This window comes from Cardiocondyla obscurior, linkage group LG03, assembly GCF_019399895.1.
Source record: "Cardiocondyla obscurior isolate alpha-2009 linkage group LG03, Cobs3.1, whole genome shotgun sequence".
NCBI lineage: Eukaryota > Metazoa > Arthropoda > Insecta > Hymenoptera > Formicidae > Cardiocondyla > Cardiocondyla obscurior.
The window spans coordinates 2,823,842-2,842,875 of NC_091866.1; the positions used below are offsets into that span (position 1 = coordinate 2,823,842).

At 38.4% G+C, this 19,034-nt stretch overlaps 1 protein-coding gene across 4 annotated transcripts in view; it reads left to right on the plus strand.

Moving 5' to 3' along the window:
* Positions 1-19,034, plus strand: part of LOC139101138 (semaphorin-1A) — a 182,990-nt gene that overhangs the window by 102,442 nt on the left and 61,514 nt on the right. For all 4 annotated transcript variants that reach the window (XM_070654034.1, XM_070654032.1, XM_070654033.1 and 1 more), the window contains 2 exons: positions 1,759-1,855; positions 3,167-3,218. In XM_070654034.1, the coding sequence (XP_070510135.1) occupies positions 1,759-1,855; positions 3,167-3,218 (149 nt within the window). The remainder of the gene's footprint in view (positions 1-1,758; positions 1,856-3,166; positions 3,219-19,034) is intronic.

The window sequence follows — 19,034 nt, forward strand, 5'->3', positions numbered from 1 at the left end:
CGCTCTTACGAATATAGAGAGCAGATCAGTGTCGAACGAGAATGCTATCCGACCCGATTAACGTATCGGAAAACTCATCCACGCGATCTCATGTACTCGATGATACGGACTTTAAGCCTTTACTACGTCGATTTCGAATGCTATTTAAGCCTCCCCTCCCTCGTTTTCCCTTCATTTTTCTCATTCACGAATACGCACCGTTACAATTCGCATTTGCATGCATATCAAATTTTCATTATGCTAATCTTTGCCGCTCGCCGGATACGTTGTATTAAAAAATACTTTGTCGCTGGGAATTAATGGAAAAGAACAATTAATAAGAAACGACAGTACGTTATTCGCGCGTTATTATGTTATAATATTTATATATCTTTAAATAAAGAGACGTCAAAATTTTTGACGTAAAAAAAAAAAAGAAATATTCCCTTCTTGAGGAATGCTCGAAATCGAGTTGGTACGTAAAAGATCAGAAAGCCCGCAGAGAACTTTCCCCTTTCTTATCTTCCCTATTTCCGATACATGCCGTAATGCGGTCGCATACGTAAGTGAAAAAACATAACGCGGAATATCTAGAGGAAGGAGCGCTCGGTCGACTACGCGCGAAGGGGTTCGGATACGGCAGTCGTGGGTAGATAGAAAAGAAGGGTCGTGAAATGGTGTGGCGTGTCGATGGTAGTCTACAACGAGATAAAGAAAGAAAGAGAGAGAGAGAGAAAGAGAGAGGCCGGGGGTGGAGAATCGAGTGAAGAGCCGGCGCTGCTGCTACCACAAAGTAGGCGCGGCGCTTTATCGTCGACTAAAGGCTAAGAGACGCTCTACCTTTCAGTCTTTTACACATGCTTCCTGGATATCTCCTCCGCGTACTCGCTACACTTCATCCCCAGCCCACCTACGCTTATCGTAACAAGTTCTTCTGTCGACGGGATGCAACCGATGCGTTATCCCCGCGCTCGCGAATACCACCGTGGATTCCACGGAGTGTCCCCCGACTTATTCAGCCACCTTTTATCTGCTCTACCGGATCATTTGATTAGTTTGCAGTCGAGCCGAGCAAAGGGGTTTAAAAAAAGAAAAAATAAAGAAAGAGACGCCGGAGTTCTTTAGCTCAAACGATCGAAAATCAAGCTTTTCTGAAAATAAACCTGAAAGATGCAAATAGCCGTGTCTTGACTATATTTATTCCCGAATAAAATTATTTTAATAAGCTCGCAGCTCATCGAGAAATAAATTACGAGCTATCTGGAAGATTTCTAAGAGCCCCGCGACGGTAAATTTGACCAGGGAGAATTATATTTAATTGTTCTGGGCATTTGCGAAACGCAGCTCGACAGTTTTGGAATAATCTTTGCGTATCGACCGACGCGTGCATGTAACGCTGTACACGGGCGGCGTAATGTATACCCCAATGGTTCATTCGCGGACGTGAGAATGTAACAGGAAGATTGTAGCCTGATGCGCAAAGTCCGACGTGTATTATGATTCAGATGTATGATTGATCGATTCACGGGGAACACGTTTTCTGTAAATACTTCATAGGAAATCCATACTCGCGCTGGAGATACGCTCGCTATTAATTCGCGTTCGAAAGAATTTTTAAACGTTACTTAGAAAATATATCTAACAGTTAGTTATTTTTTTATAACACTTGTACAATTATGAAATTAATTAAATTTTATAAGAATTTAAATTTTATTAATTTCTTAATTTTATTTTTGGGTTATTGAGATTTAACAAAATGTTTATCTTTTGTTGTTACAGGTGAGGTAATTGGCCAACGATTTCTGGGCAACGAAAGCCACGTGGAGCACTTCAAGCTTCTGGAACGCGCGCCAACCTCTATTCTGATTGGTGCCAGGTAATTGTTACATGATTCGATTCTTCGTCGCGTCGTCCCCTCGTGCTACTCACAGGGGCTTACATAAATGAGATAGTCATCGGCTAGACTCTGCTCATTGGTGCCACGAGCCCCAAGTGGCGGACGGGCCGAGTCATTCATTCGATTACGCATCAGCAGCGGGTGACGCAGCATCACGCATATTAGTAGCAAACAGAGATGCGGTTTACGCGCAGCGCTCGCTATTCATTTGTATTCAAAGGCCAAAGACAGCATACCGGATGCACTAAACCATTCCTCGACCATGAATACCACGCTCATCTTTGAATTTAACGAGAATTTAATGGGCTAGAATTTTTTTTTCCTTCAATAACTAGCTTCTTGATTTGTAACATTCATCTCGAGCAACCGTCAAAGTAAAATGTCGGGGGAAAAAAAATAATTTCAAATTAAATATGGAGCATGATCTTATTACTTTAAATTTTTTTATGATTTTATTTTTAAAAAGACCTTTATTTTAGATTGTTTATAATTTAGATATTGTCGTTCTCTTGACTTTTTCGTTACAAGTCGATTCTAAATTGGTCAAAGTACTCGTGGAGGAAAAGTGGGTTTGAGACATCTTGTTATCCGCGAGCGATTCAATCGATGTGGCGCACAAAGGGAAAGAATTCACATTCAAAAACTTATTTCTTATTTCAAGGAGCGGCGACCATCGTTTCACCGTTCTAGTTACGTGTATACACATGTAAGAAATAAATAAAAAAAAAAAAAATACCTTAGGTACATGCTGTCTAATATTATTTTATCAAGCTGCTCCAGTTACGCTAAAGCGGTCGGGTTAGAGATCAATAGCGTATCTCTTTGCGGAATCTGATACAAATACATCGGCTAATGGAAATTTGATACGGATCAAAAAATAATTTAATTTTTTCCCTCCGCTCCCCGCCGACAGTCCGTACTGGCATCCCGAGTCGTAGAACCAATTACATCCCGAGATATATAGCGCTGATCTTTTTGCAGTTCCAATTTTGTCTTTGCAGTTTTTCCGTTTGATTTATCCCTCGCACTTTCAGCCCTTCCGCGCAATATTCAGAAGTCGTTCTTTCCTCCCTCCACCCCAAAATCAGTTTTTACATTCACCGAAAGAAAAGCCGCGATTTATCTCGCGAATACATCGCGCCCTTTGCGCGTCACTCTTGCCATTTCACTCATAATTGCCGATGCTTACTCGCGGCTCGATCCGAGTAGCCGACACGGCGACGCGCGGGGCGCAGAGATTACGGGCGACGATTTATGGTCGGGATTTAACGCTCTCGTTTCGTTTTGCAGGAACGCCATTTACAACATAAGTCTGCACGACCTAACGGAGATCGCCGACCAGGTGAGTGCAACGTTAATACAACCGTTTCCAATATCCAAAGCTCGAAGAGAGGCGATTTAAGTCAGAAAATCGATGGAAAAGTTTAAATAAACCACCTCGCGCTCCCTTTACGCACCCTCTTCGAAGGTGTCGGCGTATTTTGAAAATTGCCATAGCTTTTTGCGGTATTGGAAAAAAACCGCTAACGCGCGGTTCGCCGTTGCGTGACGAGATTATCGCTCCAATTAGTCCTTACGGAACATACATATGCACGGAGGGCTTCCCGAGATAGCGGGTCAGAAGTCACAAAAGTGATATTGATCGCGAAACTACGAGAAATCGGTGCTCAGGAGAGCCTCCCCTCGCCGCGGAAAGGGGAAGGCGCGAATGACGAAGAACCTTGACGTAACGCGGGAAAATCGATCCGGAGCAGCCTCTCGGCCAATAACACCTCCGCCCAGAATAGAATCGTAAAAGTCACCACGCTCCGGCTCACCCTTAAGACTCGCGCCGTCCGCCGCGATCAATTCCGATTTGAAGGATTTAGCGGTAATGGAAGGGAGCGGAAAGGAGCCGGTGAAACTTTGCCGATATCGCGACATCGAGCTGATGCGGTTTAACCGATTTTTTTTTTTTTTTTTGAAAAAGAAAACCTATCGTCGGTCGCCGGTTTTCCGAATGATCTTCCTCCCGCGAGGGATAAGCGAACCTCATTCTATATATTATCACGGCGGAGAGAATAATTTGTTGGGCTGCTGCGGTTTTCAAAATTAAAAAAAAAAGAACTAATACATTTTTTAGTAATTATTTTAAATACCTAAATATTCTAAATAGATTTCTGCCGTTTTGTAGTTTAACATAAAACGCGTTTGTAGAAACGAATGGATTAATTGTCAATTTGCGATAACGTGAACGACAAATGTAACGAGATTGAATTGTGATTTATGCACATTTTCCACGAAAGTGTGCGCGGTATACCGTTGAATCCGCTCCTTCTATTCGCATTTATTTGCACATATTTTTAGCAGAGAAATGCTGACGGCTTCGTTTACGTTTATCGAGAGCGCAAAAATTTAAATAAAAGATAATGATATATCGGGCATTACATCGGCAAACCAATTTACTGTGAATTTGAAAAGGGAACGTAAAATTCGACGTTAAATTGTTACGAGGGAAAATTTGCATATTATAACAAGATATATTCGTAATACGCGTTATATTCTCGTGTCAGCGCGCAACCGTGTTATCCGCGTGCGTAATATGTTAATCAATTGTGCGTAATTAAAAATCAATTAGAAAATATTAAATTATAGCTACGTATATATCTATATATATATGTACTAATGTATAACCGCGCCGATATCAAGAAAGGGGTCTGAATAAAATAATCACGCGCTCTTAATTACGGCTTATCGCAATCGCTAATTGCGGTTTCGATCACCGTTTGCTGTTTGTGAAAGTAATCGCAATTCTCTCGTGGGAGAGTTATCTTAGAGAATTTATTATCGGGACACCTCAGTTTCGGCACGCGACACGCGTCGAATTAATATCTACAATTTTGATTTGCATGTACGCCTCTTTTGGCAAAAGCAATATTCAGGATTAATGATAAACGATGCACGCACACGTACACCCGGGTATATACCCGGGCTGTTATAGCACGATAAGCTGTCTGGTATTATACAATATTGCGCTCATAGAAGCTACGATCATTTTTTTCTTTTCTTTTTTTTTTTTTTTTTTATAAAACGGGAACGACCTTTTCGTTGTACATTTATATCAGGATTCAAACAGCATACTCGTTAAAGTGTCTGATGTCATATTTATTCGATTAACTTTCCTCATCGGCTGATATTATTTTTTTTATACAGAGTGCTAGTCTGAATATATATATATATTTTTTTTTGCACCGAATCGCGGATTTATCGCCGATGTTTAAACTCTTGGTGCTAAACTTTTGCTATTTTTTCTTTTATTATTTTTATATAGTAATCTGTTAAGCTTTTATACGTCCGAAAGAGCGGACTCTTCAGAAGCGGAATAATGAATATTGAAATGAAGATAAAGCTCCCCGTCGTATTCGTAGAAAATACTGGAGTTAAATAGTCGAGCGTTTGACGTGATTTCAAAAGCGTGACGGCGCGCCACGCTTGGAAGACTGCCATTTCGATAAACAACAATTTTGCCCGACGCGCGGAACGTCATTCGCGCAAGAAAGACGTTGTTGACATCGTAATCCTTCTATGAAAGTTTTCCGCGAAGCTAATTGAGTCTGCAGCCGTTCTCCTGGCTGGAGCAAGTTTAGTCGCTCGAGTGCCGCGCCAGCTCGAACGAACGAGTGCTATTTCCGCTTACGATAAGGCGAGATAACAGAAGCTTCGATCTCTTTCAAGGAGCGCTTCCTTCGCGCCAAGGACGCGACTTTTACTAAATTTGTGTACTCGATTGATGAGGCACGCGATCAATCTGAAGTACTTTTTGTCGTGACGTTGTATTATAGCTTAATTAAAAATAAAAAGAAAAAAAAAAGAAAAACTAATTCGTCGTCTGCTTTTATCATTTTTTATTTCGACTACCGGTGGCTATATGAAAGTGATCACCATTTCAAACGTTGTTTTGAAATAATCCAAGTATTCGAATAATGAAGCGAATAAACGGCGCGATCAAAAATTTATTCACACCGAATTGTTGCGAGCAAAGTAACACTTTAATGAACCAGCACGTTAACGTATCGAACGCGCGCAGAAAGAGAGAGAGAAAAAAAGTTATTTCCACGCCGCGGAGTGACCAGATATATCCATTCGGCAAATAAACAAACTACGCGGGCGATACGCTTTTCCAAACGATATTTAATATAGGTGACGTAAATTTCGGGCAAAAGGCCGACGCGTTTAATTTATGTGTACCGGTAATTTATGCTCTGCCGCGATATAAGTTTCGGTATTACCGGGGAGAGAGTATGTACTAAAGAAACTTGGATCATTCCGGAATAAAGGTTCGGCGCGTAAATTTATTCATGATTCATCTAACTTCGCCGTGCCTTTTTTTTTTCCCCTCCCGCCCGCCCGCCCGTGACTGCGAAAGCCGTATCCAGAATGCCTGGCTCGGCTAACAAATTTCAAACTAAACTAATACTTATCGGTTCCACCGATAGTGCATAATTTATGTTCGGCAGCTAACGCTCTAACGCGGCTCCGCTTCCCGAATCAATATGACGTCTTATTCGCGGGAGATACGCCGGTGATACGCCGATTTATTTATGCGCAATCCCCGGACAATGCCGTGTGCGCGCGTTCTGAATTTTACAAAGCAGAACGCGAGGTATTTTTTCACAGAGACAGCCGCATGTAAATGCACATCAGATCGATGCTCAAACGTAAAGGGAGAAAATTGAAAGAATTGAGATGAACCGATAACGCGAGCTACGCATTTTTCGTATTCTTCGCCTGCTATTATTGTAGATGAAAATTTCGATGTATTAGTGCCAACGATTTCGAGCGAAATTGCAACGGCTGCAATTGTGAGCCGGAATAACCGAATATCTATTGAATCGCTCGGCTGTGAACGCGAGCGCCAATACCAGTAAAAATTGGAATAACATATCTAAGGAAAAATGTTGTAAAAGTACATCCGTACGTAGGAGTTTCGTGCCTGCATGATTTTTCCTATTACGTGCGGGATAACTAGAAGCTTACAATTTGCATTTCGTCAAACGATTCAATTCGACAGTCTTGCTTTAAATAAAAATCATTTCTTAGGTATTATTTTATTGCCGTGGTTAAGAATCGGAAAGAACGCGAATCGCGATAAAGAAAAATGACTAAGATGAAATATCTGCGATATATTTTATTAAATAAAACAATGCGGAGTAACGAAACAAAGCCCGAGTCAAGTAATTTAATATGCTTTCATATTTCTGCGAAAGCGACAATAATGTTTCTGCCAACGTTTTATTTTTTTTTCCGCAAACGTTTCGCGGATCTTCCGCGTGTGATTTTTGCATTTATACGTCACATTAAAAAAAATCCGCGACAAAACATGAAACGTTTTGGAAATTTTCGCTATTTAGCCGTCCTTTTTCAGGCACGTCAAAACGGTCGAACTTGTTCTTGTATAATCGCACGTGCAATTCTGCCTGAAAAAAATGTCAAAAACATTCGCGAATTTTTTTTTCCCCGCGCGTATAGTAGAACATTCGTGATACGTTGATAATATAAAACGCGAATACTTTGCGTTGTATTCACAATCTTTATTTGTGATACCGATTTTCATCTCAATGTGTAATTAAGTATAATAAAAGTCGTTCTCAACTATTAAAATTAATTGCAGTAATACGAATTAACTGTTTAATAAAATATGTTATAAAATATAAAATTTATTGTTGTGCAAAAATAAAATGTTCTTAAGGGCTCCCTCGAAACCAATTAAAAAAATTTTTATAGCAAAATGTGCGGCAACGTTAACGTACAACGTATGATAATGGGATGAAATCGAGCTAAATTGAACAATTAATTTTTTTTACGCGTAATAAGGCAAATTTCCATTACGCAAACATACACAAAACGCATATGTGTACAGAACTTATGTACCGGTAGTACATACATGCCGGAGCATTGTTCATATCCGGTTATTCGGTTTTCCGAGGAAATACCCAAGCATTGCGCGGTCATTCTCGCTATTACGCACAGTAAATCAATTTAGGTGCGCGTTGATTATTTATATGAGCTTACCGTGCCAACAATGTAACGTATCAACGTAAAATGACCTCAGGAACCGCGGAGCGTGACGATATCAAATGTATCGAAAATCGATTAAATCGAGCTCGTGACTTCGGTTACCCGAGTATGAACTTGAATAACGGGACACTCTGCATCTGAATACAGAAAATATTGACACTTGACCCCGTTGACGCATTGACACGGCATCATCATATCTATTGATTTATATAATTCCGTAAAAAAAAGAAAAAATTGTAATTACGCAAAAAGGCGTCAGAAGAACCGGGTTTTATAAAATTGTAAAAAAAATTTTTTTTTAATATACATATACATAAAAAAAAAAAGAAATAAAATAATTTTTTTTTTTTTTTTACGAGAAAATTATAATATCGTGGACAAGCCTAGCGCTATCTTCCGTGCTACCTATTTCGATTTCTCGAGATAACGTTTCTTTCAACTTTCGCGTATTCATCATTACGACGCCGTGATGTATTCCGAGGGTTAAGCGTTTCTGCCATTAGCGCAAACTGTTTTTGGTATGTGCGGCCTAATGCAGCCCGCGCCACGTTGTAAAGTCGACCGACTGCAGCCTCCTGCTCTCTCCTCTCTATCGTCTCTCTATCTTTTACTGTTTCTGTCTCTTTATATGTCTCGCGCCGCTTCTCTCGCAAGGCAGACTCGCGCAAGGGGGACCGAGAAAGACCGCGGAGCACAGAGCAGATCCGAAGTGCCGAGAGTGAGAGGCGGCTCTGACCGGTCATTCACTCGGGGATGGTCGCGTAAAAACTTGCCGCTCTACCTTCTACACGCTTCTCTCGGCTATGTGTACTTTATGCCCGCACACGGGTATACCCTACGTGCACGTCCCATCGCGGCGAGACGAACGAACGGGAAGAAAGCGGAGAGACGGACAGATGCGTAGCGGGCTCGATCGCTCGCCGAGCCAGCATCCACGCGCTGCTGCTTCGACCGACCTGCGACAAATCGTGTTCCGTTCGAATTGCAATGTCGACCTGCGGACGACGGTTCCCCGTGTGTCCAGCCTGGCGACTCTTGACGGATAAAAAAAGAAAAAAAAATTCCCCTCAAATACCGTAAGACGCGGCTGGATACGCCTGCATCCGCGCGGGATGCACCGTTAGTCTATTAAAAGCCGCAGCCGAAGAATCCTACAGGCTAAATTGATTTTGCATTTTTCGCGGTTCCTAAATTGGGCCTGCTAATACGTAATAATTGCTCTCGGCTTTACGTTGCTAATGGAATTTTTCAAACTCTAAAAGAGAAATATTTATCGCCGAAAATTTTGTTGTTCCTCATAAAATTCAGGTTGAAAAATGAAATGTCAACTGTTAATGGATTAACTGCGCTGCTTTTTCCGCCTTGTATGTAACTTTAAAATCGCGCAATGATTTATAATGATCCGCCAGTCACGGCCGCTGATCTTAAAATCTTTTATAACAGATTGCTTTTGTTATTAATAACGTGTAAATGTAAGCTGAATAAAAATATTTTCGCGTAATTTGTTTTTGCGATTTACAAATAAAAAGTGCTCGGCGAGCAGCGCGCAATTGTCCCGATTTTGTTCTTCATTGAAACTAACGGAAACGATAAATTTAATTTTTTTTTTTTTTTTTTTTTTTTAAATAAATTTTGCAATAAGTGTAAAAACATTTTAGAACTAACACGTATAAATATATGCATATTATTTCAGTAAACGCGCAGCACGCAAGTGCACTTTTGGAAAATTAATTATAATTATTACGTTTGCTTAATTATCGTACGAAAGTTTCACGTTACAATGTAATATCAAAGTACCGATGTTTTTAAAAATGCTTTTAAAATTTTATACGCCAAGTTGCAGTAACCAGCATACATATAAGATACAAACAAAATAAGAACGGGTTAAAATAATCATGTTACATATTAATATTATTATTATTATCACGTAAATTGTATCTCATTTTATTACGTTATTTGGAAAATTAATTGCACAAATTTATAGACACTGCAACATTCGAAACAAAAACTAAAAGCTGTTCTACTAATTTTAGATTAATTTTTTTTTCCCTGTACTGCGGAAAATCTGTCGCCTCGTGACTTTTTAATGTCTGATATTGCGTTAATTTGAAATTAAATTTAATCAAGGTAAAAACTGTTTAAAATCTCTTCGAGAACGGGGCTTTGTTACATATTAATAACTCGAGAAAACGCAGTTTGCGGTGAGTACTTTAGCCTTGATTGTTTGTCTCGCAAGTTTATCTCGATACTCTTCGCGAAATAAGATTGACTTGCAAACGGTAATCCGCGGGTGAAAGAAAGCACGAGTCCGTGTATTGCGGGGATGGGCGTTAAGTGACGTTTACATAAAGCAATTTTCACGTGATGCACAATTAAGAAGTTGGCAGCCGTCGACGGGATTGCGCGCGAGCCGCGGTAATTGTTCCTCCCCAGTGATATCGACGTTATTCAAATTAATCAAAGTAACTATCACGTCGGCGGGCAGCAGCGCCGTGACTATTAATTGGGCGGCTTTTTGTTCGTTAGGTAACCGTCGCAATTTGCTGGCGTTATTCGTATTGTCGCTCATTAAATTCACCGTGTGCACACGCGTGCAACTGCAACCGCTTAAGAAGCAGCAAGAAATTTGTCTTCGTCGCACGCTGCTTTTTTTTTTCCCACTCGTTCTTTATGTATCTATAAATTTTGCGGTATGGTTACTTCGCGGTAAAAAGCTAGATAGCCCCTCGTGCGGTCGATGAAACGGTAACTCACTATAAAATATTGACTTTCGAGAAATATAGTGAAGACGTTATCACTGAGAAGCCATCTTTTCGCACCGGTCCAACGACCAGTCGAATAATATGTTTCTTTTTTTTTTTTCATAAAAAATTTGACATTTATTTTATATTAAAAAAAATATGTATATAAATTTATATAAAAAATAGCGTGCAAAGAATAATATAAATTTTTATAGACCGCTAATAAGCAATAAGAATTAATCACGCAGTGTCAGAAGTGACAATTAATAAACAAAAATTTTAATTAAACGTTATTTTATTTTACATAGTATAATAAATCCTAAATGTGGGTGGTCTTTAATTTCCCACATCGGTCATACAACTTCCCAGGGGTCACGTTATATTTCTAAGAGGGGTGTCGCAGGAAGGACCACATAAAAGACCGAGCACATTAGGGAGCCACGGTAAATATCTGAACGTACCACCGAAACTTCCTTTCTCTCAACTAATAGCGACGAGTGGGCACACAAGCTGCCAGAGCAAATAAAAGACTAAAGAGTTTTCTCCGGGCGAAAAAACGGGTTGAGAAACTCCGAAACGTATCACGCGGAGGCCCTTGCTTGGTGCAAAAGGTTCATCATATATCCGTCGAATAGATAGTTGAAAACGAAATCACGCAGTTGCGAAGTAATTATTCTTAATCAGAAGAGAGAAACCTTCAATGCACTTTTTTCATTTAGCGGCAAGTTTTCCAATCCACTTCTTAAATAACTCAAATTAGTAACTTTATCCGAGATAAAAGTTGAAATAGAAAAAACAGCGCGGGTCCTCTGTACTCGATATCTAATGAAAAACGCTCAAGAAACCGGTGAGATTACAATTTGCATCGAGTGTCGTTCGGTTCCGCGACGCGAGAATTTTAACGGAATTAAAATGATCCGTTCCACCTGTGGCGCTTACTGCCGCTAATGGCTGTTTCATAAAATTTAAAAGTTACAAGTTCCGCGACGGTGAGTTACCGTCACGTTGGTAACAAACTGTAAGTCGGAACATTTTCCCGTTTCATATAAAACCGTTTAAGTTTTTTAAAGTGCAAGGTCCACCTTGCACAGCTCTAAGACACTTTTATTAGCGCAACGACTAAATTAGTTTTGTAATCCGTAAGACACCGTGAGTTTCAGCTTACACTCGAGTTGAAAGATTTAACAGTTGATTTCCTGCACAACAGGATGAGCTATTTAGCGACCAACTTTTTCCGCGCGCAACTTAATTGCGAGTAATTCAAAATATACAGTCTTTTATTTTCTCGAGTTTAAATATTACTAATATAAAGTTTATAATCGAATCAGATCTTAAAAGCTTGGTGCGTTACGCATGAATTAGCTTATAAGAAAAAAGGAAAATTAAAATTTTATTTTATTTTATTTTATTTTTTTTTTCCTTTTTTCTTTCTTACAAGCTAATTCATGCGTAACGCACCAAGTTTTTAAGACAGGCCTTTTAACAAAGTCTTTTACATCTTAATCATGCAACGAGATTATTATTTAACATTAAAAATTGTTATAAGTTTCGCTAATAAAAGTGCAGCAATATGTCAGTTCAGTACCAGGAGACGATAGATATTATTTAATAAATATGTATTGTATCACGAATGTCAGTATTGTAAAAAAAAAAATGCAACTAATGATATCGTACGCATCCTGTCGACAAAGGAGGGACGCCCTATCGACATGCACATCACGAGCGTATTTCAAGGTTTTGTAACACGCACGCGGAACAGCTATTGTTCGACGATTCATAGCGAGGAACAATGTTAAACGTCGGTCTTGGTGCGTGTTTCGATTCGAAACGTATCATCTTGCACGAGGCATAATTCCTCCACGCCTTTCCTAGCTTGTTGTTCGCGCGGCCGTATATACTTCAGACAACAACGGCTAGCTCAAGTGAATTCCGAGTTTGTATAAATCCCGCGGGAGACATTTCACTCAACCAGTGTGACTTCTTTCTGACAATGGGATGCATCTTGGATGAAATATAATGCATCGCTTGTTTGTTTATAACGACTATGTATATTCCGACCGTGGAAATCTAAAACTTTCTTTCCCACTATCTTTCTCAGCTGGCTTCGTCTCCCCAAAATTTTAGAAATTTTCTCTGCCACGATTAACTTAACGTTTATTTTATTTTATTTTATTTTTTAAATTTTGTTTAGGGCAATATTAATTGTATCAATTGTGAAATTAATTTTTCATGAAAACTATCATAATGCAGCGTATAAAAATATAATTCTAGAAATTTGTAAAAATAATATGAATATTCAGGAAATTTAATTCGAAAATTGGAATAAATCAATATGGCACATTTTAGTCCTGGTGTTTCCACCGTTTAACGATTGCATAATTATATAGTCAGTCACAAAAGTCTATATATACTTCATAAATTAGTAATTGCATATTAAAACGATCATCCAGCATATTTGGTGAAAATGTGATTGAAATACAAAGTGTTTAATAGAAATATTGATTTCGTGATTTAATTGAGAAATAAATTATTGTCTACGAAACATGCATATTTCGATCGCATTTCCTACGCGCGTAAATTATTTTAAAGAGAAAGGCGTCGTTAATATAATTACATAAATTTATCGCTACATTGTCAATAGCAAACGTGAAAAATTAATATAAGTTAAATTTGAAAATATTGAAATTCTATAAAAGAAAAAAAAATATCACCGCGTTAGATAGAATTAAATTAATTGTTTTTCCGTAATGCCAATTGATTATCTCGTTTGGTCCATTTCGTCTCGCGAGAATAAATATCACCCGTCAAAAATTACAGTTTGACATTAAATGACTATTCGTGATGCTTCAGTAACATCTTTCCAGTACCGCATTAATTACTATATAGGTATTTATTAACACCGCAAAAAATATTATTTTCGTCGATAAAAGAGTAGCGTGTTTAATTATTAAATTAAATTTTCTATTTTATTTCTTATTCAAACGACAAAGTTATTCAGAAAATTTTCAAAAAATTATCATTTTTATACTATTTAATAACGAGCTAGAAAAGCTATCTATCTAAACATTTTTCGTCGTGTATTAGCCTAACTGCGCGTACTTACAGATGCTGACAGTTTACGTCAATTTCATTTTTTTACTATTAAAAAAATTTAAATTTGTTTTTTTTAATTTAATAAATTAAATACAAAGTTTTATCTCAAGAATAATGATGTGTATTATATTGTGTATTGTATGATATCGACTCTTAGATAACATTGTAGCGCGGAAGCAATTCTAAAGTTACAGTCACTGCTAGTTAGACTCTACAGCAGATTTCTGTATCAGAAATCAGGTGCTTGTATCCCTCTTGATAATTACAGAGAAATTCGAATGCGGTACTTTTCTCCTTTGTGAGATCTAAGACACGGGAGAGAAAGAGCTAAAGGAGAAAAGTGGATCGGAAACATTGCTGAAATGTAGAATTATCTTTGTTAGAAATTACAACGGGAGAAAAAGCGAGGAAGGAGAGAGACGAGGGGGGAATCGAGATTTACTGGAGCTCCAAGAAGACCGGGAATTTTTTTTTTTTTCTTTCCCGAACTCAAACATGATTTATTCAATAGAATAATTTCCGTTGTAGACCGTTAAAGTATTTTAGACTAATTTTTAGGCGCTATTAAAGTTATTTGATATATGCACTCAACTTACAAGACGGTATAACGAATATTTCATGCGCCACTGCAGGCAGAAATAAATGATTTTAAATTTTAAAAGATTTATGAAGGTTTTTAACTCGAATTTTTACGATTACGATTTTTTTAAAAAATTATAATTATTAATTTAAACGTAATAGGCAAATAAATTTTTTTCCACGTTATACGCGCGTGTTCATCTTTGTGTTCTTTTAAACATAAATATTTTAAATATTACTAAGTTAGCTTAAATAATGATTTATAATTAATTAATTTCTATTTACCTGGAAATCGACGGTTATTTGGTAATCATGTTAAAAAGTGTAACAAAGTCTTAACTTTAAACTAAAAACTGTATCTCGATGGATTGTTGGAGATACCAAGTAAAAAAAATTTGTCGTGCGGCGTGTTGAAATGCGTATAACTCACTTTTATACTAGCTTTAATTCCTCCCGACGGGAATACGGTAACGCGGTTCTCTTCTTTTCACTAGAGGGACTGCAGCTCGAAAAATATATAGCAGGATGATATTTTTCGCGCGAGTTGATTTTTAAAGAATATTCTACCGCAAAATGACGTAGATTCCATCCCAAGAATTTTTCTTCTCTTTCTACCTTTATGATATATGTATATGTATATATTTATATGCATGTATGTGCTATGTATATGTATGTATACGTATGCGCAGCTAAATTTTTAAAACAATTCAGGCCTGAGTGGTATTTCTTGTAAATTATTTGAATAAATATTATTTGTATTTTTTGTTTTTCAGCGTCAAAAAAATTTTTTTACTATTCGCGGGAATTAAAATTTGCTTTCTACTCGCTGGTACCGTCAACGAATTGGCATTCTAATTTTACTTCAACAATTAATTTTAGCGCAATCGTGAACGTATAATCGCGCTGAAACGTATGAAATTTATATGCCGGCAATTTTGGTGTTTATTGAAACGTGGAGTGTTTAAGAGAAAGTATCGCATTAAATTCCGAGTGGAATATCGTAAAAAATGCCCCTCAGGATATAAACTTGCGCAACCGGCGCTCAGATCGCGGCCGACTTTCGGCGGAGTTTCCGCAGATTATAAATTGCGCGATTCCCATAGCCGAGTCGAAAAAATTTTTAGCAAGAAGCGGGCCAAAGTTGGACGCGTTTCGTACAAATCGAACTTTTGTGAAACACTGTGGCCGACACCGGGCTGTAACATATACAACCTTCGGCTCGCCGGCTTCCGGCCCGAGATAAATCGCTCGCCAAGTTTCCATTTTCATACTCCGGGAGCGATTTGCGGGAGTTTCGCGTATACATTCAGAAGCGTAATTTACGTGGAAAAATCCAAATGATCGACCGTTAATTTCGTTCGCAGCTTCTTGCAACTCGCGGCGGAGTTAAATCACTCGGTGGGTGGCGCGAGAGGAGAGCGACCATATATTTTCCTCACGTTTATTCGCAGAAAGTACAGGTGATTGAGAAAAATAAGAAAGTTGATCTTACGATGTCGAATCTTACGAGTCAAAATCTTCTTGAAATATCGGGAACGAGATGGAAACCTTGATTTTAATTTTAAAGTTTTGAGAATCGAAATTGAAAATCCGACGAACTTTTACCACCTTTACGACACTTCCCTAAGATAGTTAGCAGAGCTCAATCTAATCTTTTCTGTTTTGTCAAGATTTTGTTATGCTCGGAAATTGTTACTGAATTTTTTAACAGTATATGAACCCACACATCTCGTCGAGCTATTTAAATTTTCTTATTTTAAGCTGTTAACTTTTTGTTCTACGTAAATGTAATAAAACGTCGTTGAATAAAATTTATTTTGAAACGTTTGTTCGGGTATCTCGTTTTTAACGAACAAACAAAAAAATTAATAATTAATTTTTGATTAAATTTATAAAAGTGTCCGAGCCAATGAAAATAAAACGATTATGAATACAAACGTGTTAGCGGAATATTTGTTAATAGAATAAAATTGTAATTTGTATCATCAAAGTGGAATGCAAATTTTTCTTTAGGGTGGCTAACAACAAATTACGCCCATCCGTACCGAGCACCTCATTTAACGGAAACGCAATTACATGTGTTTTTCAGCCTGACTGAACGTATTTAACCGCGATGAACATTTTTAATACATTCTATTTGATTTCGGTGAAATTGTGAGGGTGGCCACGGTACGCGCTCGATCCTTTACCACCCTCTTCGTTTCTGTCTGTCTGAAGCACGTCCTTGTGTCTGAATATCTACAAGAAAAATCTGCCACATCAACGAAAATTCTGCTACCATCAAATCCCTTTTCTGTTTAAAGTTCGAGAAATTTTATTCAATTCGCTCTGATCTACATTTCTTGAATCTATATTAAGACGATGTTGGCATTAACAATGTCAATACATATTCGTCTTTTTTTGTAATATCGAGATGTGTTAAGGTTGTTTAAAAATAATAAAAAGTTTTGATTTATTAGATTGAGATTTAAGGATTAAATTATTATATTTTTAGATAGAATTAAATTAGAACAGTGTGCGACAGTAAAGATGGACCTTAATATAATTTAATTGTTTTTATAAAATTAATACCCGTAATTGATTGCGACTAGTCGACTAATCATTTGCTTTATTCGTAATCGATCAAGAATATTTTCAGCCACGTTATTCCGGCTAGCTGGAGCGACGTGGGTGTATCGGAAGGTCGTGCAGGAAAATTTGATCTGGTTCCGAAAGCCCCTCGGTGGGGAAATCGATCGGAGAGGTTTAACGTTCCGGAAAAAATGTAATATCTTAGCTGACCGCCCACCCCAAAATACTCGGCGGGCTTCGCGTCGCGTTCAAGTACAATCCAGCGTAACGAAGCGAAGTAGAACTGTTAGTTTTCTCGCGTGTGCACACCCGCGCGCAGACCGAAACGTCAAGCCGAGAAACCGGACCCTTCGAAAATTCCGGCCAACTATGAAGATACGGTCATTTGGCGAAATTCGACTTGAAGGAGACTCTCATACGCGATCGCTTCGATTTTGCCGGATCGGGCGACGCCCCGGCCGGCGTCTTACATTTCACCGTGGCCTTTCTCCCTCGAGATCGTCGACTGCGCTCGTTGCAGCTGATTGCGGTCCGACCTAACGGATTCGAGTTAATACCGTCGCGATAATGTCACGACCTCGGTTCGCCGTTCTAAAGCGAGAAGTAAAAAGAAACGTCGCTTTCCCGCGCGTATGTGTGTCCTCCTTCCTCCCGGTTGTTTCTCACAATTGGAACCGTGAACCTCTTTTCCGTCTCCGTCTTAATCCACCACCGCTCGCTGCCCGCGTCTCTTTTTCTCTTTTCTATCACTTTTCTTGAATACATCTTGAATATATCGATCTCTCCTTCGCAGAGAGATAATAGGATCGTTCTCGTCTCTCTTCCCTTTTTCTCCCTTCCCTCCCCCTCCATTTTCGATACGCTGCATTAAAGTTTTTGTCTCCCCTTCGTACTTATTCACTCTTCTCGCGACTTCCTTTCCTCCCATGACGTCTTTTCATTTCTACGCCTCATTGGGACTCCATTCTAACCGAAAAGATCGATTCGCGAGAAAGGCCGGAGTTTTGCTCTCGACGAAATCGCTGGCAAAGGATCGTCGCGTCGCCGCAGAATTGCCGGAGGCAGCAATACTGGATAATCTAGAGATGTGTGCGCGAGGAAGGATTCACATCGAGGACGAACGTTTTTGCGTGGAATATTAAAAATATGACGTTGTCGGGCAAATAGAAATGTGTTTATATGACGATAAGAAATTGCCGCGCAGTTGAAATTTTTTTCGAGAATAATATTAAAGATTTTTTATCGATTTGTTCCTGTTTTATTTTTTTTTGTTGTTTTGTTTTATTTAAAATTATGTCAAAATTACGTCGCGAGCAAATGGAAGCGAGAGAAATATCGGAATAGCATTACGGTACCTCGCGATTTTTTACGCACTGTTTTTTATACGTGATTTAAATCCAACAATTTATACATATGTTTATCGTGGTGCGTGTTCCGACCAGTGTCGGTATTGCAAATAAAAAGAGAATTGTTTTATTCCCGAAAAAAAAAAAAAGAAGTGAGATTGTAAGCGAAATATTCTCATCAAAAAAAAAAAAAAGAAAAACCTATTAATATTTTATTACGTATAATTGATTCCGTTGTCAATATAGGTGTAAACGAAAGTGTAAATAAAAATCACGAAGCAATCGAATAACTTTATGCTGTAATTGCAAATGTGTTGTACGCGAATGTATTACTATATTTATTAACGTTACATGCCGTACACAAGTTCACGTAACACTAAAATTAATATATTACCGTCAGATTGCTTAATGAACGTGTATTTACAACATATGTATTTACAGATGCCCGATGTTTAAACGCAAATATTTGGCGATGACCAAATGTAGAGCGTCAGCTTTCAGTAATTAATCGGGACTGTCATCAAATTGTCCACTCCTAATAGTACCGTGATTTATTGTCGTCGCAACTTATTAATCTATTTTGGGTAGTCGTTAAATGAACCCGCGATGTCCATTATTATACTTGCAATCGCCTATCAGTTCCTGTTCCCGGAAATAAGTCATTCGTCCGCGTGCTATTATCGGCGATAACACAGGACGAAGGTCGCTTTTGCAGTATTAATCAGAGATTTCGCAGTATCTCGGCAATTCCGAGTACATGCAACATAATAA